Consider the following 26,977-nt stretch of genomic DNA (forward strand, 5'->3'; position numbering starts at 1 on the left):
GGCTGCTGCCCGCCCTCCGGGGAGGGGCCCGCGGCGGCGGAGGCGGTGTCCACGCTTCGGGGCGGGTTGTCGGCGCGCTCGCGGAGGTGGAGGGCGGGCAGGCGGGCGGGCAGGCGGGCGGGCGCGAGGCCGCGGTGGAGGAGGAACTTGTTGCGCCCGCGGCTGCGCGGTGCCGCTCCCTCGGTTCCAGTTCGCCCGGGCGGGCGCGGCGGCGGCGGCGGCGGCGGCGGAGGTGCGGGGCCGGCGCGATGCGACGCTACCTGCGCATCGTGGTGCTGTGCCTGGCCTGCGGCTTCTGCTCGCTCCTCTACGCCTTCAGCCAGCTCGCCGTGTCCCTGGAAGAAGGAGCGGGCGGAGGTGGCGGGAAGCCGCAGGCCAAAGCGGCTTCCTGGCTCGCGGGCGGTGGACGCGGCGCAGCGAGAGGGGCGGGCAACCCGGGCTCCACAGCGCATCCCGGCGGGTCGGACAGGTACGGGCCGTTTCCCGTGGGGTCGGGGCGGGGGGCTTAGTGGGCGCGGGGACGCGGGGCCCGGCCTGGCCCGGGCTGCTCGCCGATCTGTCCCGCGCCTCCTGCCGCCGGGCCCGCGCCTCCCGCCTCTTTGCCGCTGTCTCAGACCCCCTTTCACTCTTTTCCCTCCTTCCCCTCAACCCCAGAGGTGAGCCCAGCGTCGCTCCAGCCGGAGAGCACCCCACGCTTTTGTGTTTCTCCCTGACCCTTTGCTTATGCGCTCTTTAAAGCAGAAGAAATTAATTTTCAACTTTTAATTGACAGTTGATTTTTAAAAGGGATTCTTTGAAAATAAGAGGTGCCCACAAAAGCCTTCTTGCTGTCTGACTAGTGGGAATTCCGTCTTGTTTCCATGGAGTTCAAGCTGAGATATTTAAACATCAGGCTGGCGCCCTAGTTCAATTTTTTTACCCCTCCTGAATGCGGCGTCTGTGTGTTAACGCTTAAGTTTGTCGTTATTAGTCGATTCGTTAAATCTGAACAGAGCATTTTGCAGATTGTGAATTTTTCTTTTGGAATCAGCAAGAAAAATGAGCGATACTTGACACGCTCAACGTCTTTCGTGAGATAGGATGGAGGAATCCTTTAAAAATTAGCATAATGACTTAAGTGGATTTTCACAAATCACTGCCAGAGTTGGAATCAGCTTGAGATTTAAATGGAGAAAAGAATGCAACGCATTATGAATGCTTAACAAACTCTGAGCGTTTCCACTTCCTTGGAAATAGTCTCATCTTTTTGTGGACATCTCTCTGGGAACGATCTACAGTACTCCCTTAGGAAAGAGAGAGGAAAGGCTGCCTTGATATCGAAAGTATTATATGTTGGTCGCAGGGTGTGCAGTTGACGGTCATTCCCAAAATGAAAGGGGGTCGTTTGGGCAGAGGAGCAGCATGAAAATACTGGATTGTCATGTTTTTATTACCCTTTGATTTGGTTACAGTCTGGCAAATTCCTAGGATATCAGGACTCTATTCATAAAAGCAGACTATTTCCAGAGCCAGGTTTGACAACTCTCATTTATCGTCCTGGGAGAGGCAGTGACTGCCTGAGCTGGAAGACCTGGGTGAGCTTTGAAAAATGCTCATGAAAAGCAATTCATGGTCTGTTATGTTATAGTGAAGCGTTGAAAATTATGGAAAAGAAATTGTTATTGTATTGGCTAGAATTGTAAGGAAGTAACATGTTAATCAAAATACTGAATGAAATTGAACTATGATATTAGCATTTCAGTTTGATAGAGTAATATGTTTAGTGCTTTGTCTCACATACTTATACTTTATTTTGTGACAGATTTTTATAAATTGTATTTGCTGGACCAGTTTTTAACAAAATGATTTTTTTTTTTTGAAATTTGGAAAATAAGCACTTCCATTTTAATAGATATTTTAAGAGCTATTACTGAAATCGTAAGTTTGATGTGTCAGAGTAGAGTCAACTGTAAAGCTGTATATTACAGGTCGTCTGAACAGCATAACCCCTCGTTTCAATGGGGCATACATCTAAGTTAAAACTAAAGCTGTATCAGTCTTGGTAAAAATGTGAAGTACATTTCACCACATGTGTAGGTATAAGGAGAAGTTTGGGCAGAGGAGCAACATGGAAAAGCTGGATTGTCACGTTTTTACTCTACAATTTGATTAAAGTCGGGAGAATACCTAAGACATCAGGATTCTTAATTTTAGATATTGTGTGTGACATCTTTTTAGATTTCTCATAGAGGTCAGGTAACTTCTTTAGCTTCAGTGGGATATGGAGTAGGTGTCCTTAATCTCTGTTCTTGTGTATAATTTATTTGGCCAAGCAAGTTTCATTGGACCAGAATTAAAAACTATCCTTTGATTACTCCCCAAGTGCTCTTTCTATAAAGCTACTGGGATAAGAATCTAGCTTGTAGTGTTTCATCAGTGGTGAATGGGGCTGTGAGTCAAGCAACAGCTTCCCTTTTTTTGGTAGGATTTGATTGTCATTACATTCTTACTTTTTTTGAAGCCATCTTACCTGAAAGATTAAGACTGTTATTTCCCTTTTTCATTTAACACATGGGATCTAGGGTTATATTCAGCAGGTTCCATTGGTCATAACTTATAGCAAGTATTCATTGCACAGCATTCCATGACAAAATACTTGGAAAGATTCTCCTAAGTTCTCAAAGTAAAAACTAAAATGATAGTAACAATTTGTCAGTGAACTCTATTATTAATTAGTGCATTCTGTTTAAATACATTATTTTGGTAATTAGAAAATGTACAGGTCTTAGAGTCAGACAGCCTGTGTTCTCATTCTGGCTCTGCTGTGAAACCTTGACCACTTCTCTGCTTCAATTTCTCACCTGTAAAATGTAGATAATAATTGATGTGTAATAGAATTCTTAGTTGTCAGTGATCAAAATCCACTAAAACTGACTTAAGCAAACCAGATTTTTATAAGCTTATATGAAAAGAACAATATTAAAGAAAAAATGCCCAGTTATTTCCAGAGACCTCAAGGACTAGGGACTTTCTCATTCTCTTCCACTGTAGATGGGCTTTGCTCATGGGGTCTTTCCTCCCCTCGCAGTGTTTCTTTTCTAATCTCAAATAGAAAAGGGCACTCATTAGACTTGCTTGCAGCACGTGTCCATCTGTGGACCCGTCAGTGTTGCCTGGGATGGGGGCCTCTGATTCTCTGGGTCTGTGCCTCCTACACATACATCCCTGTGGTGGAGAGAATAACGTGATTGATGTTGGAGACCTGTGGTGCCGCAAAGGAGGGGAAATGCCAGGTAGGCACTGGATCTTCCACACACAGAGACTCTCTTAAGCTGTTCAGTATGCACAGACTCTATTAAAGTGTTCAATCTAAAGCAGTTCTTATTACCAGCATCAGTATTTCTGCAGAAGGAGTTATGCCATTTTGTGACTTGAGCTACTCAGGGTGATTAATTTCTCACATTTCACTGATGAATCTTGGTCTTATCAAGATCTCATCTGATGGTGGCTCTATAGCATGTTGGTTGTGCGGAATTAAGAAACACTTAGCATTTCAGTGATACCATTTCTGGACTGGCCATGTCCTTCGTGGGATCAATTTTCATACAGGGAGGTCGTCACCTCATGCGCCTTTTCAGATCTGGTTAGGCCACTGAGTTATCCTTTATATTGGGTCCTGTGAACACTAGTAGGATACACGGAGAATTTAGAGTGGAAAGAGGAAGGGTTTTGGAGACACAGACTTCAGCTTTGCCACTTACTGTCTGTGTTCACCATGAACATATTTCCGTATCAGTTAGAGGTAAGAGTACTTAGGATATTGAGTTGTTTGTGAGAACTGAAATGATATAGCACATATAGATTACTTAGTGTGGTGCCTGGCACGATAAAATTGAAGCTAATGTGGTGATGATTTTGATCATTTAAATTTTGAGCAATTTTTTTTTTTTTTGGTTCCAATTTCTGACTTTCGGACAAAGATCTTCGCTTGGGTCCCAGTCTCAACCTGCTAAACCTGAATGTCTGGCACTGGGGTCTAGGAATCTATATTTTAGATGTGTGCTCCAGGGTATTGTTATAAAACCAAAGATTGAGTACCACTGATTTAGCTGAGAATGACCACTATTTGTTCTTAGTAGAGAAATGTTTCCTCCTCTTTGCAGTTATTTTTGAAGAAGAGAGGAGTTTTGGCAGTAAACAGTAAAGAAAGGTTAAATTACTTACTAAAGTCATTTTAATCTCTGCTTTGTTCATGCAAAGACTTCTTATATAAAAACAATATTTTTGTTCATTGAAAATCATACTTAACATAGTTATAAAGTGCTTAGCACAAGCCTGACTAATAATTAATTAACTAAAATAATATTGTTCTATGCTTTTGGAGGGGAAAGAAAAATAAGGAGTACTTTTGATTTAGAAATCCTATTTTGAAACAGTAAGATTATTATCTATGTGTCTTATAGGTCAATAGTACTTCCCTCCACATGTTGACTTGCATTTTTTTCAGTGTGTATACTGTGTGAAGTTTAAAATTTTTGTGTATTCAGATAGGCAGTTTCTTTCTTTCTTTATTGTTTTTGCTTTCTTCACATGTAGAAAAACTTTATGCCAGAGGGTCCCCCCCCACCCCACTTTTTTTACATTTAAATTTTTCATCATTTTTTTTGTTGTTATTTTTGGGGGGAGGTGGGGGAGGGTTGTACAGTGTGATGCCAACTTATTTTTGAAATGGTTAGATGATTGTTCAGTGCCATTTGTATGTAAGCAGTCCTTTCCCCACCTCCTGAGTATTCATGAAATTAGAGCTTTAAGAAAAAGAAGTGAAGACGTGACTTAGAGCTAGAAAGTCAGTTGTCTGGAGACAGTTTTTGGTTGAAAATGAGTGACCCAGGCACTGATCTTCAAATAAAGGCAATTGTCAGTGTCATGGGCATGGCCTCCCTTACGGGGGCTGTGGGCATCTCTGTTTCTCTGGCGCAGTCACCGCAGGTGTCCTGCCTCGCAGTTGCCCTGTTGGCTTGCAGCACTCAGGCTTCCACATTCTTACACTGGATATGCCCAGACTTATCCCTGACTGTCAGTTGTGCACAGTTTTCACGAAAGCCTCTTGACTGTTGTGGACATTTTGATATGACAAATACCTTGTCAGTTTAATTTAAAAGTATAAAAGACCTTATGTTATCAAATTTAAGTCTACTCTAAGTTTGAGAACTGTTATTGTGGTGAGCATTATTATGTTAAATGCTCACTTTAATCCAGAGCATGAAATGTCTCAAATTTTGAAATATTTTTCAAGTACGTACTGACATTGTGGGGAATTTTTTGGCCAGGTTTTTTTTGTTCGTTTGTTTGTTTTTACTTTTTACTTTTGAAATAAATATAAGGTCATAGGAAGTTGCAGAGATAGTCTATGTTCACTGTTTCCCTTGGTGGTAAAATCTTACATGAGCTTAGTGCAATACCACCATATCTGGAATAACATATATATATATATTATATATTATATATGTATATATATCACATATTATATATGTTATACTATATATTATATATGTATATATTATAATATATAATATATGTATATATAATATGTATATAATATATATCATAATATATAGTATATATTATATATGTATATATTATAATATATATTATATATGTATATACATATACATATATATGTATCAATATAGTTAGTGCACTATTATAACCCCAGAAATTGACATTGTGTATAATCCACAGGTCAGTTTTCAGATACCATCAGTTTTACATGTACTCGTGTTGTACATGTGTAGTTTTATGCAATTTTTCACATATGTAGTTTCGTGTAACCACCCTGCAATCAGGATACAGAACTGTTTATCTCCACAAAGATCCTTTGTGCTACCCCTGATCAATTTGCTCATAGACAAACCACCTAGAGCTAGAAACATTCAGTCATACCAGATTTGAGGACGAGCCACAGTAAAGTTTTATTTCAATTAGATACACAGTGAAAAAACTGCATGTATGGACTTCACTGACTTTGGATGTCACTGTTTACTGAAGACATACCATTTACTCAGCTTCCAGTTTTTCCCCATTGAAAGTATTTAGTAGAGTTAACTCTTTGAATGTTGTACGATCTAATATTCCATTTCCAATAGTTCTAAGGAATAAAAGCAAAAGCAACTAATAACCAGAATTTGGAAAACTACCTTTACTTCTCTAGTATTTTTAAGTTTTATTTTCTTTTCCGGCCTGAAAGTATGAGTGCTATCTGTCTCCAGATTAGTTGCTTTCCCTAATTTATTGCTTGTAGCAACAGTTACTGGTATGTAATGAGTTTCTACTGTATAACTTGATCTTTAAAACCAATTTTTTGTAAGTGAGAGAGAATGTAATTTGGGAGATAAGAAACTTGAAATAAATTATGCCACCTCTTGCCAGCAGTACCTCAGTGTTTTATGATTTTTTTTTAAATAGCTAGCAGCCTGTGTACTCACTAGTGCTTATGTTTTGTATTTCCATTAAAGAAAGACAGAAAGAAAAACATCCCTTCTATAAACATGTTTTCTGACATTAGATTATGGTCAAGAAACTTACCTAAAACTTGACTTTTTCCCTGTAGTTCCATCTGCATTAGTCACTCCACAGTGATTACATGATCTAGCAATTCCACTGGTGGCTGTATCCTCAAGAGAATTGGAAACATGTCCATAGAAAAATTGTGCATGAATATTCATAGAAGCATTATATATTAATAGCCCCAAACTGGAAAACAATTCAAATGCCTATCTTCTGATGAATGGATAAACAAAATGTGTATATCATCCATAAAATGGAATGTTATTTGGCCATAAAAAGGAATGCAGTGTACTAATAAATGCGACAGTGGATGAACCTTGAAAATATGCTGAGTGAAAAGTCAGATTCAAAAAGCTGCATATTATATGTTTCCATTTATGTGAAATTCTTATAATAGGCACATCTATGGAGACAAAATAGATTTGTGGTTGCTTAGGGCTGGGACTTGAGGAGTGCACGTTGAGGCAGAAAATGACATTATTACATAATTTCAAGCAATAACTTTTACAGAAAAATTTAATTAGGGAGTCATTTTCTTTGAGACTTTATTTTCCATTTCCATTTGGTACTGTTGTAAGGTTTGACGGGGAGATGGAATAACCAGATTAGTTATTTCCTTTTTGGAACAAAGGTATGCTGTAGAGTTGATTATAAATAAATTGTGGATTTGTTGAAAGAAAGTGGTAATAATGTCTGTATCTGAAAGATAGTGATACCTGTTTGAACTGGTTTGTTGTGAGGCTTAAATGGATGTGAAAGCACTTAAATCTGAAAAGAACTCTGTTAGTTGTTACCACCACCACTGAACCTGTCTATAGTATGAAATGCCAAACTTAAAAAATACATAAGCCTGGGAGGGGATAAACATAAATTTCCTGATCAAGTAGTGTGTTTTACTAGTCTGCCTACAGTTTATTTTTCTGATTTATCAACCTTTTAAATTAAGATATGTAACATTTTACCCTGTGCTTAAAAATAGTATCCCTTTAAAAGGCAACAAAATTACTATGTAACTTTTTCCCATTGGTTTTAAAATGGTAACTTTGTAGTTTATTATGCAGTAGTACACAGAATTACCTCTGCAGCATTTTAAAAACCACCAGTGCCCGAACCAGTTCTCAGAGGTTCTGATGTAGTAGGCCTGGTGTGGGGCATTGACATTTGTGAGAGGTATGATCAGAGATCTTTGCAAATCTGAAATTTCATAGACCTTTCCTTGTAGAACAGTAACTTATAATTGAATCCATAGTGAGAACAAAGCTACATGATGATGGGACATGAGGTGACCTGGTTTAGTACCTGATCCTGCCTTCATACGTGCTTACTTTATTACCCAGGCCTCCACTGTAGTGAATTTCAAACTAGGCTCTTGTTTGAAAAGGAATAACAAATGAAAAACATACATTTTATAATGTGAGGCGTTGTTTTGTTTTTGTTCCAACCTGCAATCAAAGAAGAAAGAACACACTTAATCCTCCATTTTAGCTTGTGTAATACAGTGAAACTGAGATAATGAAACTGAACCATGAATATCGGTATTATTTTTCAATTTAAAACACCATACAGGTGTTTTTGAGGATTAATTTGAAAACATTTAAAGATCCTCTCTTCCTTTTCCACCAGCATTCATGGCATTTTAATTTCGCTTCAGGATAAGCAAATATTTTGTTTGGCTGAAGTGGATTTTATCTAGTGCCCATGTAATAGGACTATCTGTGTAGTCCGTGAAGGAAAATTTTAGATGTATTCCCTTACTTTTTGTGTTCTTAGGAGGGGCTTTTAGTATATTAGGACCGTTTCTGACTAGAAAATGGGTTTCCAGTCTGTAGTATATATTCTACCCAAAGGTTTTAAAGTTCTATTTAAAATAATGATACCCAAAGTAAGAGAGCTATCAGTTTCCAAAAATTCTCATTACCATAGCAATATTGAATTTGCAAAATTGGATTTTCAGTTTTGGTGTTGTAAAATAGAATAGTAAGTTATATTATTTAGTAAGTTCTTTGTTTTAAACTGAAATACTCACAGAGGACTTTATTTCTGTCTTACTCTGTTAGGTGTAAAGATTTCTTCTCTCTGTGTTACTGGAATCCCTATTGGATGCTGCCCTCTGATGTTTGTGGAATGAACTGCTTTTGGGAAGCGACTTTTAGGTAGGCACTTAATATTTAATTGGTAGATCAGAGTAGGTAAGATTAGATAGTAGATAATAAATTTTTGACTGTAATAGGATAAAAAAAGTTTCTCTTCCAATAATTTAATATTATCATACATGTAAATAATTCATTTTCTGATCGGATTTTCTATTCCTTTTTTCCTACCTTGTAGTTGTTATCTATACTATATGTAATTACACTATATGTAATTTTTCACATACACTGCATATAAAATACTATTTTTTTAGATGTTATTATGATAAACCATTGTTCTTAGGAGGATTTCTCATCTAATTTAGGTAACAAGTGATAAAATAATAAACAGGTGTTAAGGATAGACTTCCACTGACAGTTGCAGCCATATATACAACGTTAATTTAATTTAAAGCTGGTATACTGAAAATACATTCTGTAGGTGGATGGGAACAACTGGGGAAGGATTATGTTGGTTATTAACAGAGAGATTGCGTATTGGGAGGATAAAGATAAGTGTTTAACGCAGGAGCAAATGCGATGGCATTGTTTATTGACCTTTTGAGTTACTGAATAGTTTGGCTTTGTTCACTTCTCTGGATAAGGATTGGCTGACCTCTCAGGTCCCTTCCTGCTCTAACCTGCAGTGAAAGAAACAAGCATTGATAAGAATGTGATATCAGACTATCTCACTGAGACAGTGGCAGGGGAGGATGAGGCAGTAGCCTGCAATGTCCATCCTAAGAGTAAAAATAGCTATTCTTGGAGTGTCATCTACTTTTAGTGTGTCTTTGTGATTCATTTAAGTTTAAATTCTACTCATTCAATTTCCCAGGCACAGTGCTGGGTGCTAAGAACCAGACTCCGAGTCTGGTTAACGAGGCTCCATCCTTCTGGGGTTTCACACTAATAAACCTGAGATTATAATAGAGTGTGACATATTGTAGCTATGACGATGGGAGAAACAGGTGAGTCATCAGGTGGGATCATCTGAAGGTATCTGGGGCAGCTTCCTGGAGAGAGCAAGTACCCGACGAACAGGAAATTAGCCAGGCTCAAGGATAGGAGGTGAAGTATTCTACCTGGAGAAATCTGCATTCTTAATATATATTAGTAGCATATATTTTAAAATTCTTGTATTTCCAATATATTATGCATTCCATGAATAACTGGGAGGGAATAGTTGAAATCAGATGTGCTAATTATATCTTTTAGCTATGGAAAAGATTGAGGGATTGAAATTATAACGTGGATCAGTCAAATCAGATTATTCAGACTTAAAAATAATCTAACTCCTTTTAAAGTCTTACACTTCAGTTTGTTCATAATTTTGGAGAATCGGGGCTCAGTATTTTTCATTCTTCCAAAAGTTTACTAGTAAATAGAGTATTGACAAGCACCGCTTTGCTATTTCCAGCCTTGTGACATACATCTACTCACTCTAGAAGCTGGGTAAGCTTGAAAACTTTCGTATACTCTGATTTATACAACCCAGACGCTTTTGTAAGTTACGGCGTCTTCCCTCCTCCTCTATGGCCAGGGTTAGTTAGCCTAGGGGAGCTGACCTCGTGTGAATCCTGGAGCCTCTGCTTATTACTCCTTTTGTTTTGGCTTCTCCAACTCATCACTTTCCTAATGCTCCCAAATCTTCCCTGGAAGGAAATGATGTGGATAAATACATAATGTACACCTTGGTGCTTGTTGTTCTCCTAAATTTGAGATTTTAAAAGTTAGACTTCTCTGCTATACTACACTCTCAACTTGTAATCTTGAATCCAGAGTATATACCTGCGATCATTTTATTTTTCAGAACTTAGGATCCCTCACATTTACTCACTTTGTTCAGCCGTGCAGCCAAGCCACAATGCCATGCAATTGCCATGGCATTCTCACCCTCCATTTCAGTATTTACTCTTAAGTAATGCCTCATTTTGCCTGACTCGGAGAGCTTGTCTGCCTACCTCCTTACTTCAAAGAAGTAAAATTTCTTTGAAAGTCCCTTTTACTGCCACCTTAGGTCTCACATTTTGCCTGGCATCAGTGGGCACTTAGCTGGCACAGTGTTCTTCCCAGCTTTCCCAACTTGAATTCTTTATATAATTTTATTTTGATCGAAGCTTACCTGGGGGGATTATTTCCTCCCAATTAATTTATTGTGCAATGAACATAAAATAACATAAAAAAGAAAAATTTTGTCAACACCTATCCACAGCGTTTTCATGGTTGATGTATATATGCTGTTAGTAATTGTATCTGCACTGAGGCATCTACTTGTCACAATGCTCACACCTCTTCAGTCTCTTCTGTCCTTGAAACAAAACCAAACACAAGATTCCGATGGCAGCTTGCTTTCAACCCTTTATCCTTCAAGCATTCTTGTTTACTCTGTTTCTTTTCACAAGCAGACTTCTTGTAAGAGTGTCTACTGGCTTTATTTCCTTACACAAACCAACAGACCAGCCCTTCACACCTCACCCCACTATGGGCAGCGCCTGCCATGACTAAAAACCCTAGCTCTCGTTGAAGTCACCTCTGACCTCTGACTTGTTCTTGGGCACTGGTTGCCACTTCCCCTTTCTTCCAATTCTGTCAGTCTCTGGCTCTGGAGACCAGTGTCTCTTAGCTCTTTGATCTCTCTGCTCCTGGACTCCTTTCACTGTTCCTAACTTCTAAACATTGACATTCCTCAGGACTCTGCTTTTTTCTCTCTCCGTTGAGGATAACTGATCGCTCCAATCCAGAGCTCTTTTCTTTGCTCCAGAACTGTATTTCCAGCTGCATGTTGGTCATTTTTACCTTGCTGATTCAGGTGCCTCAGACACTCTCGTTCAAACCTAAATTCATGGTCTAGCTCCTCACACTTTCCCTTGTTTGTATCTTGGTTTATGACTGACTTTCCACATGTCAGTCCTCAGTGACTCTTCTGACTGGTTTCCTGTCACTGGCGCTCCTGACCACCGCTTCCTTCCTGTTTCCTTAACTACCGAGCTCATCACGTCTTATCCAGCTAGTGTGAGCTCCCTTCCCTAACCCCTGCTCCTCCCTTCTCTGTATCCTCTGTCTTGTTGTTGCACCGACCTGATCTAGTGTGGTTTTGAATCTTTATCTACTGCTAGACTGTTGACTTTGTAGATGGATACCACGCGACCTTCATCATATAAGCCCTATGCCTAGCAAGGTGCTTGGCAACCAGCAAGCAACTAATGATTTTCCCCAGCACTTTCAGACTAAGTTAAATGTTTGTGTCGTAAGCTTCCTTAGCAATCTTGATTTTTTTTTTTTCTGTTTAAACAATTACTATGACTTCTGATGAAATCTCTTCTAAATCTGTCTTTTCACAATAAGCTGTCAATTGTGTGAGGTCACGATTGTGGCTTTCTTGCTTATCCGTGGTGTCTACCATATGAAAGGTCCAGTACTCATTAAAAAGAAGTAATTATACCATTACATTATATTCTAAAAATTATACAGATTTAAGCCTGCACCACCATTGTGTAAATGTACTGGTATCACCGTAACCTTAGTATTACCGGGGCTTATAGTTTTGCCATTTATTTGGGTGAAATGATGATTTATATTTTGTTGATAATTTGTTGGATATGTTTTCATATGTGTTTAGCTTTTAAATCTTTTCTGCATTGATATTTTGCCTATTGGTTTTTTAGTGCTTATTTTATGAACTCTTAGAAATACATGTTCTGGTTTTGCCATTGATTACAAATATTTTCCTAATTTGTTTCACTTTTAATTTTAGTTATCTTTCCATTATACAATCTCTTAATGTTAGTATTATTATAAATATTCTGTTTTTATATATTAGTTTTTCTGTTAATATGGTTTGAGCTTTTAAAATATTTCATCTTTCTCTTTATGGTGAGAATTGATTTTCGGTTCATGGAGTCTATGGTTATAGGTAAATTTAATGTTACCTGTCTTCTGTTGGGTGGTCACATGCTAGTTTTAAGAGATATATTTTTACAGATTATTTTAAATTATATTTTAGTAGTTAATACTTATATTTAATATAGAATTTTTAGATTTTCTTTTATATGCTTTCATAACATCCTGAAGAGTTTTTTAAATATTGCATTGTGTTTCAAAAGTGATTTAAATACAACTCTTTAAAGTAGTTTTGTCTAGTATGATAATTCAGCACAACTCTTTTTTAGTAGTAAGAGGAAAAACATTTTTTTAACATATACATTAAGGAAACGATCATTAGTGTTTCTGTAGATAGTTTTCTATTTTGTTCAACTACAAGTTTTTAAAGATAAGTTCATGGCAGTTATTTTTAGTTTGGAGAAATTGTTATCAGAAATTTAATATGTTTAGTTTGATTTTACAAGGTGTGATCAGAAAATACGGTGAATGTTTAAATTAAAACATAGGTCTGTGGAAAATAGGTTTGACTTTAAAATGTCCTTCTGGATAACATTTCTTTAAACCTACAGGGACTTTTATCTTATTCACACTGTAATTAAAATACAGCACATTTTTACAGAGCCTGACAAGATTATGCCATTCAGTTGTGACCAAAATTACTTGAATGGCTACTTTCCTGTGACTTTGTAGAAGGTTTTAGTTATCCCTTCCTGTAGTGTAGAAGCTTACTTTAGATTTCTTCCAGTTGCAATTATTTCCTGTCCTTGGGGGTCTAGGGACAGGCTGGTGGGCAGAAACATCTTAATGAATGTTTCCTCCTGTCAGTTTAGATGGCGTCTGTACTGTACATAATGCTTTTGCTAAGAAGAGACACATAACAGAAAAGCAAATGCTCTGTAGGTGACAATAGTCCTTCCATAGAAATTGGTGGAAGGAGTGATGGCGGTGTGACTAAAACAAGTCTTGCTAAAATGCCTGGGAGGTGGAGTCCCTGGGAGTGATTTTAGAAATTTTTTTTTTCTTGAAGAACATTTGCCTTATTTTTCTTAAGAAGGTTTATTATACTTCTTGTCTCCATATATAGAGAATTCTATGCATGACTGTTACGGCCTACTTTTAAAATCTCTTGGCTTTTAGCTTTGGGGCAGGATGTAGTTATAGCCAATTAAACAACCTGAGCCCATTATAGATCCTCAAGTCTTGGTTCTTTAATGAGGGATTTTATACCATCGTGAGAAGTAGGATCTGGAGGCATTTACTGCAAAGACAAGATAATTTAGAGCTCTGTGAAACTGCTGTGTGTCCTCACTGCCTTTTCTTTTACTTGTGCCATTGTGAATTCCACTGCTTTGAGGTGAACTGGGTTCTCAACCCCTTGTTATCGGTATAGAAAACATAGATGTGTAGTCTTCCCTCTGATAGGATTTTCCTGTTCTAAACTGAAGGGCTCAAACAGAAAAGAGGGGAATGGACAGAGGGTACAGACAAGGGAGAAGGTACTGCTTCTTTCTAATTGCTGTCAGTGGAAAAGAACAGAGCTTTAAAAAAGACCCCAGCTTATGCTAACACCAGATACATATGCGAAAAAAGTGGCGTGGCAGGTGGATGGGAAAAGGATAAAGTCTGTGGTAACTAACAAATGGCGCTTGCACAGTTGGATAACCATGTGCAAAATTTGTCATTGTACCCTACCTCAAACCATTCATAAAATTCAATTTCTGGTAGATTAATCTAAATTTTAACGGCAAAATATATACCTAATATTATACCTTAATTTAATGATAATCCTAATTCTTTGATGAAGATTATCACCACTGCTGGAATAGGAAATATACTTCTTGCCAGAACACCATTTTATATGTATCTTCTCCATTTAATACTATTAACAAAGTGGTGTAATAATATTTAACTTTATGAATTATCTGAGGGAGGTTATTTTTTCCCTTAAAAAATACATATATTTTTAAAGAATCTCATCTGTAGAATAATTTGCCCATTAGCCTGAACAGAGGGCGCATTATCGAGGTATTGACGAGTTTAAGGTTCAGCCGCCCAGTAGAGAGATCTGGGAAGCAAATGACTCCTATGTTTTCTAGGGGATAGTAACTTGGCTGAAGAGTTTTTCTGCTCCTCTGCCGAAAGCTGACAATTAACCAGTAATTGTGTATGTGAAAGATGTACCAACGTAAGAGAAACCCATTTTCAGGCCTAAGGTACCCAATCAGACCAGAAAAGCATCAATTTCAACTGCTCTGTTAAATATCCCTTAGCAAAAAAAAAACCAAAAAAAAAAAAACCCAAGCCTGTTAATAGGAAGGAATAGATCCACAATAAAAGCAGGATTCAGACATAGTTTTCTATCCTATTAATATGAAAAATTCCAAATGTTTAATGTTAAAACATTAAGCTATATGAATTTGATATTCAAGTATGTTTTCTACAGTTTTTTGTGTTAAATGTTATTTCACATTTTTTCTCCTTTCTGGTGTCCTGGGTGGTTGAGGGATTACCCATGAGCAAGATCAAGCTTTTCCTCAGAAAATCAGAAAATAGTTTTGGGACCTCTCTAACATGTGGACAGATGAATGCTCAGGATTCCAAAGTCCTATGCTAAGGAACATAACTACAGTAATTTTAGCTTGTAAATTGAAGAGAAATGATTAATCACCCATCCCTGCTACTGCAAATCTCAGTAATGTTTACATAAAACTATTAATGTTAAATAATGTAATTTTTAATCTTTGTATATTTTACAGAAAGGATCTCTAAGCCAAAATTGAGTTAAAGTCAAATTTGTATGCTTTTAGTTTGGAATGTTTGTATTTTATAATACTTTAATATTTTATTAGTTTGTCTTATGTTGTTTTCCATTCTTACATTCCTTTAGCTGTCAGTTCCAAAAAGATTATTTTATGCCATAGTTACAGATGAGATCTTTATATTGTAAATACGTTATATAGCCTAGGCCAATAACTTGGGTTTAGAGAATCTTTCCTTCCAAAATTACATAACAGTGTTTGACTAGTATGTTTTAGACTACCTCAGAAATTTTATGTTTCACTGATTATTTGATAAATGAATGTAGTCAGTGAGAAAAGTTATGTAAAGGAAACTTTTCTTGTAATCAGCATGGTTGAAGATTGGATATATCTTCATGAAATATTTGTAGATGATTTTATGTCTCCGTTTGCTTCAAAACGATCCATTGTTTAGTGAAAGGGGATGTGGGCAGAGGTTTTAGATGAAATATGAATACTTTTTGTTACAGCAGGGACATGGGTACATGGGGATCTTTTGTTGTATTCTCTCTACTTTTATGTTTTTGAGATTTTTTTTTTTAAATAAAAAAAATTTTAAAACGAAGTCTTAAATCAGGAATGTCCCCTTTCTCAATTGGGGGCGGGGTTCCTTGAAAGACTTAAGCCCTAATGCCCTAACACATCTAGTGGGAGTAATGAATTAACTTCTCTCCTGTGCATCTAGAATGGTGCTAGTTATGTACCATTCTCGGAAGAGTTGAGAAAGTAGGCCTTTGTGTTTCGTAGTGGAACGCTGGCTGAGAAAGGCTGGTTGAGGGTATAGAAATAGATGATTGATTCAGCATCGTGCTGTTTTGCAATATTATGTTTCTTTGCTTTTTAAGTAGAAATTTCGAACTTTGGTTTTTGAACATGGTCAAAATGCCATGTTGTTAACATGTTACCTTATACTAAAACTGTTGGAAAATGTGGTCTTCTTTTCTATTAGGTATAGTCTGAAAATACAGCCCATTGAGAGAATGCACCTAGCTGTAGTTGCCTGCGGTGAAAGACTGGAAGAAACTATCACCATGTTGAAGTCAGCTATCATTTTCAGCATCAAACCTCTTCAGTTCCATATTTTTGCTGAAGATCAACTACATGATAGTTTTAAAGGCATAGTAAGTATTTGAGACTTAAGTCTGAGAGTTGAATATTTAATGGTGTACTATAATAGAATGTTATTTTATACCTTCATTGAACAAAAATATTTGTCTGTAAGTCTGCCCTCGTAGAGTGGGGAGTATTCCCTGTTACCACTTCGATCTGAGAGCCCAGATCTAGGGTGTAAGAGAAAGGTTTGTTTTTGAACAGGAAAAGACTACTTAAGTCCTTTGCCCGTTATGGAGGTTTTCATTTACTGACTATATAGTTCCAGGATGTTTTGACTGAGAAGTCCTGTGATTTAATTTTGTTCTCATCCTTGGCTTGGGAGTGCCTCAATCAAAGTGTGCATTTTTAATTCTGTTTAACTCTCGAATGACAATATGGAGGGAAGTGGCTTCTTGCTCTGATAAGAAAGTTCTTTATTTTGGTTTTATATTAGTTATAATCAATTTGGTTCCAGTGGCAGAAAACCCCAAATAACAGTGGCTTAAATAAGATAGAAGTTTACTTCCCTCTCACATAAAAGTAGGCAGTCTGCAGTATACTTGTATCGCAGCTCCACTCCTTCAGGGATTCTGGCTTCTTCTCTCTTGTGGCTGAGCTACCTTTAATATAAGGCTTCTACCTCATGGTCCTAGATGGCTGCTCAAGCTCCAGTTATCACACCCATATTCTAGCCAACATAAGGGAGGAAGAAGTCAAGAGGGCAGTCTCCTCCGTCCCTGTTTGGATACTTTGCAGAAATTGCATATGACATTCCTGCCACTATTTCATTGGTCTGACTTAGTCATGTGACTGTACTTAGCTGTTTGTGAGGATTGAAAATACACTCTTTGATCGGGGCAGCCATGTAACCTCCTTAACAAAAGAAATTATTGCTATGCAAGAAGAGAACAGATAGATATGGGGGGGAAACATACAAGAAAAAGAAAATTCACCTGCAATCTCACTACCTTGTATTCTGAGATGGTGGTAAAGATGATGATAATGATTATTCCCACCCTTTCCACCCCATCTACACTAAATTAATCTTTCACATTGATTTGGATATATGTATGCTTAGTCCAACTATATAGAAGAAAATGTAGATGATTTTTTTTTTTTAAGTTAAATTAGTTCATTTTATACATCAAGTGAAAAATACTACTTGTGGTCTCAAGCCTTTTAGTTTTCTGCCAAAATCTTTGATTTCAAGAGATAAAAGTTTTACTTATTGTTTTAAAATATTTTCATATATGTATGTGTATGTGTGTATATATATACGTATATATATATATATATGTGTGTGTGTGTGTGTATATATATATATATATTTCTTTTTTTTTTAACTTTTTAATTTATTTTAAGTGTGTTTTTTCAGGACCCATCAGCTCCAAGTCAAGTAGTTGTTTCAATCTAGTTGTGGAGGGTGCAGCTCACAGAGGCCCATGTGGGGAATTGAACCAGTAACCTTGTTAAGAGCACCGTGCTCTAACCAACTGAGCTAACCGGCCGCCCCAGTATCTATATTTTTGATATGAGCTTTGGTGATCTTGATCTGTTTGTCTGGATTGTTTTCTAAAATATTAACTGAGGAATTAATCTTATCCTAATAGTTCAGAGAATAACAACAGATTGCTACTGACTGTGAAAACCTTTGAAAATGTAGTATGAAAAAGTAAAATAAGTGAAAAATTCATTGATTCATCTTATATGCAGCCTCTTTGTTGTGTTCATATATTGCTGAATTATTGCTTATGTAACATATATTACATTTTAAACTTAGCTTTTTTTATAGTCAGCTGAGAATGTTTGGTTTTGCTTTTGATGAAAGAGTATCAAATATTTTATGGAATATGTTTTTATTGCAAAGAAGAAGACTAAGTATTAGAATGTTAAATAAAATATGATGAAGATTTCATTTTGAAGTTAGTACTGAAATTGATCTTTAAGCGATTTATAAATTGCACAGAGAAAACACAATGCTAGTGTTTTAAACTAATTAATAGAGACGTCAAAGTAGAGTGTTGGAAGTAAAGATATTCCCTTAAACTATGTTGGAAGGCATTAATGTTTTAGAAAGTTACTTGAACAGTCGTAATTCACAAAGAGAATGTAACATTTTCAGCCTGTTACATAAAGGACTTAGTTTTCATCCTCCCCCATAGATTATGAATGCTCTGTAGGAAATTTGAATCAACAATGCTGTTGAAGCAACAATGATAGGTAATACTTAAACTGAATTTGAAGCAAGTCAGTGTCGTGAAATGCATTCATAATACTAAAGAGTAAATGTATTCATTATAGATTTTCAGATCTGTTTTGCTTTTTGTAATGATTTTTTAGAAGTTAGCATTGGATATAAATTTATTAGAATGTTTCTTTTTTACAACTTTCCAGCATTTTATTTTTTTTATTTTTATTTTTTAATTAAATTTATTGGGGTGACAATTGTTAGTAAAATACATAGATTTCAGGTGTACAATTCTGTATTACATCATCTATAAATCCCATTGTGTGTTCATCACCCAGAGTCAGTTCTTCCATCACCATATATTCGATCCCCCTTGCCCTCACCTCCCCCCCCCACCCCCCTTACCCTCTGGCAACCACTAAACTATTGTCCGTGTCTATGAGTCTCTGTTTCTCATTTGTTTGTCTTGTTCTTTTGTTGTTTTGGGTTTATATACCACATATCAGTGAAATCACATGGTTCTCTGCTTTCTCTGTCTGACCTGTTTCGCTCAGCATTACTCTCTCAAGATCCATCCATGTTGTCACAAATGTTCCTATATCATCTTTTCTCACTGCCGAATAGTATTCCATTGTGTATATGTACCACAACTTCTTTATCCATTCATCTATCGAAGGACATTTTGGTTGTTTCCATGTCTTGGCCACCGTAAACAAAGCTGCAATGAACATTGGAGCACACGTGTCTTTATCTCTAAATGTTTTCAGATTTTTTGGGTAGATACCCAGGAGAGGGATTGCTGGGTCATACGGCAATTCTATTCGTAATTCTTTGAGGAACCTCCACACTGCCTTCCATAACGGCTGCACCAGTCTGCATTCCCACCAACAGTGTATGAGGGTTCCTTTTTCTCCACAGCCTCGCCAGCACTTGTTACTATTTGTCTTGTTGATGATAGCGGAATGTTTTATCATCAAGAATATCTATGCATATTAAAAGTACGTAGATAGACAAATATCTTCTAATCAGTTTCATATACATATTATGGTAATAAAATTAGTGCTTAATTTTTCTGAGTTTAATTTGTTTAGGGATTGAGAAGATTTATGCATCAGATAAAGTTGAGGGAGATGTACAACTTGCAAGGCTCTTTCAACTTTCTGATTTTGTGATTAATATCATTATAATTTTAATTATGCCTCCAATCTTTGTGGTGGAGTCTTTCTAGCATATTACTATAATTTTAAGATTTTGAAAGAAAACAATATGGAGAAAGAAGACTGACTTTCTTTTAACTGTGTATATCATAAAATGTATATCTTAATTTTTAGCTTTTTAAAAATAATCTGTTGGTTTATGATTTTACAGAGAAAATTGAAATAAATCTGAACTGAGTTTTTCTTTTATATTTTTCAGCTTGATAGCTGGTCATTTCTACAAACATTTAACTATTCGTTATACCCAATAACTTTTCCAAGTGAGAATGCAGCAGAGTGGAAAAAGCTCTTTAAACCATGTGCTTCCCAGAGATTATTCTTGCCCGTAAGTTTTTTCCCCAGTGTTTTTTCTTTCCCTTTTTTTTTTTTTGACTCTTGCTTTTACACACATGGGTTAATGAAGAGTTATCTATAAATCCATTTAATAAACACACACACACACACACACGATTCCCGATTAGGGGGAATCCCTTCCCATAGAACAAATAAAAGCTATGATAGAAACCTCTGTTAAAATGAAAAATGTGAGTGACTCTATTGAAATACTGTTTCCTACATTTTAACTTACTCAGTTGCTATAAACTTTTAGTTCTAGGAAGGAACAGAGGTTGTCAGATTTTAGTGGAGCCAGGTGTGTTGCCAGGAGAAAGGCATGAGAGTATCACATTCAAGTTGCAGGCTACGTTTATAAGTTGGGAAGTGAAGCAGATTGCATCATTAAGTTACCATTTTTGTCTTATACTAAGCCAGTTTACCTCTTCTAACTGATATTTTAACACAGACACAAAATTTAAAGCATGTGAACTTCAGAGGGATGTGGGAACATTCATTCAGTGGGGCTGTCCTTTGCTGGTGTTCTTTGGTGATATACTCTTAATTATTATTGTTGTTATTATTTTTAATCTAAAAATATTCCGAAGGAAGTTTACCTGTTTCATTTTGAATTGATTTCACCCACAGTTTTGAATTTCACAGTAGTTAAATTAGGACCACTATAATGTTTAAAATAGTTATGGCAGTAGCAATATTTAATTTAAGAAGCTCTAAAGTTTCTGGGAAGTATACGTATTATGGGGAAGAAACTGCAGTTACTTGTTATTAAGTGGATTAAGGCAATACTTAGCATACTAAGAACATAGTTTACGGAATCCAGGATGTCAGTAAGAGTGATAGTTATAATTTTCACAGCTGAGACTGCCTAACCAGTATCTTTGTGTTGCTGTGCGTAAAAAATTTGGATCCCAGGATTTTTCTCACCCTCTACTTCTATTGTAAGAAGCACCCAAATAAGGGATTGAGATAGGAAAAAGTTTAAGAAGTTGCAGATACTTCATGTAGGCTTTATAAATTAAAAAAAGAAAAAAGTATGTTGAATCATTGCAGTATTAGTCATTTAATTAATAATTTGAGTGTCTTTTTTTTTTTTTTGCCAAGAATCTGTACTGAAGTGCTGGGTATATAGGAATGATTGGAACAGACAGGTTTCTTGTTTTCGTAGAGCTTATTGTCTGATGTGGGAGACAGACATTAAACAAACACAATATGACACTAAATAAACACAAATATGTTACTGAAGAAACAGTAAGTGCTGAAAGAAGTGTGAGGTTGCATCCATTTATCTTCTGTTCTGCATTATTAGCACATTTAATTGTTGATGTTGTGATATGAAATTTGTGCGATCATTTAGATGTAATCTGGTTAAATTCCTAAATGGAATTTGAAATACTAAAGTAAAATGCTTGAAACTTATCAAATTGTCCTCAGACCTCACTGTTACTTCTGTATCTTTTTAATCAGAATTTAAGTAAATCGATACTTTATTTTTCTAAGTTATAAACTTTTTTCCCCACCGAGTTTCTCCTCCTTTAAAAATAGATGGATGAAAAGAACTGAGGTAAGCTCTGCCAATTCCTCCTTCCCCCAAAAGGAACCATAGAAAAATGCTGATGTGGTTGTTATTTAACCTTATGTCTGATCTTCAGTTGGCAGTGGCTCCTGGCAGTGAACTTAGAGCTTTATGCAGTGTCTTTCTAGTCTGCAACAATATAGTAATCTGTAGACATACATTGTATCAAGGTACAGAAGCAGCATGTTGATATAAAAACAATTCCCCTTATTCTCCTACTCCCTACAAAAGAGAGAGACATACAGACACATACACACATAACCTTTTAATTGGGGTCTTTGAACAAGTGAAGCTTCCCTTCAGGCGCTGCAGCAACTATCAGATTTTTTTCTTTTTCTTTTTTCCCCAGCCTGATATTAAATCAGTTGGTTGGGGGGAATGGGATGATTTCAGCCTCCTAGCTGCTCATTAAGGTAATGGCTTAACCTTAGCTGCAGGACGAGATAACATCTTTGAAAAGGAGCAGAATGAGGCTTAAGCTCTTATTCTCATTATATTCTTAATAAAAAGGTTAGGTTACCTAATTATTGAGTTTTACTAATGTACTGGAATAGGCAGTAAATTTAAATTTGCAGGAGTCAGATTAGTCTAAAGTTTAAAGGTAAGGCAGAAAAAAAAAAAATTATCCTTGAAAATCCCTGAAGAAGACACATTAAAGATTGAACATTTCTCAGAAAGTAATAATATAGCCAGTCTTTCTTCCAAGACAAGTCTTGTCCTCACCCTTGCTAAGTGTGTGCACACTTTCTTCGATTTGTTGAGGGACAATAAGTACAGAAATAAGAGCATGGACTCTGGAGCTGGGTGGTGTGGGTTCTAGTTTTGGCTTTCCCATTTCATAGTTGAGACCAAAATGATGTAAAGGTGCCAGTCGATGTTACAGGCCGAGAGAACAAGTTCAGATCTTCATTTGTTTGGTTTATTTCTGTATTTATCTCAAGAAATTAAGATTCGAGATATAAATTCACCTAAGTTAATGTTTTTTGTTTCCATTACGAAAAACTTTCCTCCCTAATCTTGGAGGATATTGCTTTTATTTTATTCTTCCAATTGTTAGTTTTGAGTTTATGTTCTGATTTGCTTTTATAGCTTTTCTTCTCTAAAGTTAATAAAAAAGATTAGCATAGTATCTCTATATGCTGTTGTAAAAAATGACAGATTAAGGAAAAATTGCTCTACTTTAAAAAGCTTATGTAAATTAGCTTATCTCTTAGGCATTTCTTTTATAATTAAAGCCTCTTTTATGTTTTATATTAAATGAATAGAATTCTAGTTAATAATTCAAATATCTCTCCTCCTAGTTAATCCTGAAAGAAGTTGACTCACTATTGTATGTCGACACTGACATCCTTTTTTTACGACCTGTTGATGATATTTGGTCTTTACTAAAGAAATTTAATTCCACACAAATTGCTGCAATGGCACCAGAACATGAAGAGCCTCGAATAGGGTGGTATAATCGCTTTGCCAGACATCCATACTATGGAAAAACTGGGATAAACTCTGGAGTTATGTTGATGAACATGACTAGAATGAGAAGGAAGTATTTCAAGGTAAGTCACTGATACAGGTAGTTGGTTAACATTTCTCTACTTTTCTTCCAAATTGTTTGGTTTATGATTTAATTTTGCTTTATTAAAAACTAGCTTGAACTATTTGGAATTTTTCCATTTATCTAAAATAGTTGATGACATGCGTATTCTTAGTATTTTGTTTATTGGAGCATTACAGTAGGTCAAATCAGATGGCATAACAATGAATTAAAATAACAATGCACTAGGTAGCAAACATCATCTGCCTAGATGGTTATTCCAGGCAGTCGTTGCCATTTTGTAGTTGTGCAGCCATAGAATACTTTAATCTAAAGTATGATATGTCTTAGGGAACGCAGAGTCATGGTTCAGACTCTGGAGGCTGCAGGCTTGATTCAAACTCTGGGACCTTTGAACATCTCTGAGCTCTAGTTTTCTCGTCTGTGAAATGAGGAAGACAACAGTACCTATGTCACAGGGCTTTTGGAGGATGAAATTAGAACAGCAGCTAACACATCGTAAACGTACGGAGCGTGGCACACAGTAAACACTTAAATGTTAGCTAAGAACAGTGACTTTTGAAACACTCCTATGGACTTACTGGTTATCCCTCTACAGCTAGTTAGGACTAAAGTAAACATTAAGGGATAATGTGTCTTTTATGTTGTGAGTATATATGTATGTTTGTATATGTATATATTTGTCAGATATTTTTCTTATGGCTTCTGGTGGACCAGAATTTACACCATTATTTATTACTCCTTTCTATGTGATTTAAATCTTTGCTTCATTTAGAGTTGTTCCCTTTCATCTTTAGTTTAGGCCACAGTACTCCTTGTAGCCATCACATTCACATGGGAAGATTTCAATCTTAGGACATTTGGTACCCATCACTCTTATCTTCTGTAGATCTAGTAAACAGGGGTTTTTTTTTTCCACTTTCCCATTCTCTGAACCTTTCTGAGATCTTGATTTCATTTTAGTTTTGTCTCCCACAATTGAATACATTAATGAAACTAGTATATCTTGTGCTCTTGCTTAACAGTGAACGTCTTTCTTCAAGTATCCAATTTAATATATCTTGAGTTTCAAAATTTCATGTACCATAAAGTTTTACTGAATAAAACAGGTATACCATGAGTTTTCTATCTTTTCTGATTGTTAGACTATGTATAGTAAATATTATACCAGAAGATGGTGCTGTAAGATTATCTGCTAAGGAATAATGTGACTTCTCAGAAACTCTTCATTTTAAATTCACAGAATTATGAGAAGTTTAGTGTTGCAAAGAACCTTAGAGATAATTTAGTGTAACATCATTATTTGATTTTTAAAAAATTTCAAAATACAATTATATAGTTCAAATCTATGATTATTTTTTGCTTATTTAAATGTCATTCTTAAGTACTTTAACAGTTTCTCCCCTTCCCCTTTTCTGTTTGTGTGTGGCATGTTCTAAACCAGCTAGATATAGATATGGGAGATGAAATAATTTTGAAACTTTCAGATTTTTGTTTTCTTTTGTGGATTAATGACTTAATGAAGAAAAATATGAGGGCATTATTGTACACTAATTCAGTAGGTGTAGTTTAGCTCACACCTACTGTTTCTGTGTTCCAAGCAACCCTACTGTTGCATGTTGGGAACAACGCAGATTTGCTTTGTTTTCAAATATTATTACATTTATGATTGCTAAGATGTTTCTACAAAATTTATTTTTTAATTCCTTTTTCATATATCTTTTTTTGTTTTCCAGACTATATCTGTAGCAAACATGGCCTTTTTTTTTCCATTTGATTCTACAATTTTTGGCACAGATCTTAAAACTTAGGGCTCTTGTCATATAACTGAATTACTGAAAGCAATAACTTTCCCAACTGTTTCATATAGAACAGTGAATATTGTTCCGTTGTTCTTGTCACATGAAGACTGTAACGCTACCCATTTATGATGATAGCCATGATTTTAATTCTTATTGCTTTGCTGTCTCCCAATACATACCACTCAGGACTGTTCAGTTCCAACCTGATGTATTATACTTATATATATTAAAAATTAAAATAGTAAAAATTCAACTTTTTTGTTTTTTGTTTTTCGTAATACTTGATAGGCAATGATAGAACACTGGTTAAACTTTTGCTTTGTATTTTGTGTTATGATTGTATGTGCAGTGCTGAATCCTTATTAGTATATTTCTTAACCGTTTTCTATTTATTAGAAAACAAACCAAAGAATATAAATAAGGCGTCTTGAGAATCCTTCCCTTGTATGTTTACTGTACTCTGTCCATGTCTTGCCAAATATTACTTTGCAAAGTAGTTTTTGTCTGTTTTCTCCACCTATTGAGGGCAGGGTGTGTCTTTCGTACAGAATATTTAGCATGGTGTCTGGCATGAAGTGACCACTGAATAGGTAATTAGCAGCAGAAGACAGATGAAAGTTTTAGAAACCGGCCCATTAATAAATTATTGAAAAGAATGGACAAGAGAACACTTACTATGAGGTGGACATAATGGTTGTTATTACATATTTGAAAGATGTATGTGGAGGAGGACTTTTATTGTGTTACATATATACTACAGCTTATGAGAGCAGAGTATCCGTAAACATCTTACCAAAAGGGATAGAACTTTTCAGAGATTAGTGGAGTAACTAATCTTTGGGAATTGATGTGTTCCAGTTTCTAGCATTGTTGGAACATAATATGAATAGCCACCTGTTAATTTTATATTTATGTATAAGATAGACTGATAATGAGCCTATTTTCAAAAGCATAGACAATTCTAAAAATTAAACTAATTGATCTTAATATAATACACGTGCGTTTGGTAGTAGGTTTGCTAAAATTAGTAAATTAGAACTACATTTTTTAAAATAACAGAATTAAATCATGCTTATAAAAATTTAAACAATTCTTTGTATGCGGAGTAAAAAGACAAGTCCCCTCTTTACATACCATTGTCCTCAGTTTCATTTCTTTGCCCCATGAGGTAAACTTTGCTATGTACCATATTCTTCAGACCCTTTTAAAAATGTGTTTTGAAACTCATACACGTGTACATTAGCACTTACATATAGGATCTTTTTATAAATCTTCATCTTGCTTTTTTTACTTAGTAAACATATAATTGACTGCTTTTTATGTCATTATACATAGTTTGACACATTTTTAATGTGTGTACGATATTATGGAGAATGGATCATTTGGTTTTTATTTGTTATGTACTAGTATATACATGTAGTTATATGGCTGGGGAAAAAACCTCATATATTTTAATTTGTGTTTTCCTGACTATACTGCCAGTGAGGATGAAAATCTTTTCGTATAATTTTTAGCCATTTCTGTTTCCTCCTTTGTGAATGGCTGTTTGTCCATATCCTTAGACCATTTCTCTACTTGATTGTTTTTCTGTTTTTATTTTTCTATTTTAATTTTTTTCTTTTTCTATTTTTATAAACTCCTTTTGTATATAATGTCTATTAAGTTCATTTCTTATTCCTCTTTCATTGGTTTTCTTGCATATTCTAGATTATATTATCATCAAATAATATTGATATTAATTGCTTTTTGTCCAGTATTTTTCTAGTAGGATTTTGTTACTATATAAAGGTTTTTTCCCTGCTTTGATTCCCCCCCCAAGACTGCCTGGACCTTGTATATATCTTTCATTGATTTTTTTTTCTTTA

General features: G+C 35.8%; 1 protein-coding gene across 2 annotated transcripts in view; it reads left to right on the top strand.

Moving 5' to 3' along the window:
• The first annotated feature begins 136 nt into the window (after window positions 1–136).
• GXYLT1 (glucoside xylosyltransferase 1) overlaps window positions 137–26,977 on the top strand; it is a 41,226-nt gene continuing 14,385 nt past the window's right edge. The window contains exons 1-5 of one of the 2 annotated variants that reach the window (XM_019748442.2): window positions 137–469; window positions 8,604–8,699; window positions 16,305–16,476; window positions 20,052–20,177; window positions 23,060–23,311. In XM_019748442.2, the coding sequence (XP_019604001.1) occupies window positions 249–469; window positions 8,604–8,699; window positions 16,305–16,476; window positions 20,052–20,177; window positions 23,060–23,311 (867 nt within the window). In that variant the 5' untranslated portion in view covers window positions 137–248. The remainder of the gene's footprint in view (window positions 470–8,603; window positions 8,700–16,304; window positions 16,477–20,051; window positions 20,178–23,059; window positions 23,312–26,977) is intronic. The other variant, XM_019748443.2, reaches the window with a different exon arrangement.

This window comes from Rhinolophus sinicus, linkage group LG02 (genome assembly GCF_036562045.2).
Source record: "Rhinolophus sinicus isolate RSC01 linkage group LG02, ASM3656204v1, whole genome shotgun sequence".
Lineage (NCBI taxonomy): Eukaryota > Metazoa > Chordata > Mammalia > Chiroptera > Rhinolophidae > Rhinolophus > Rhinolophus sinicus.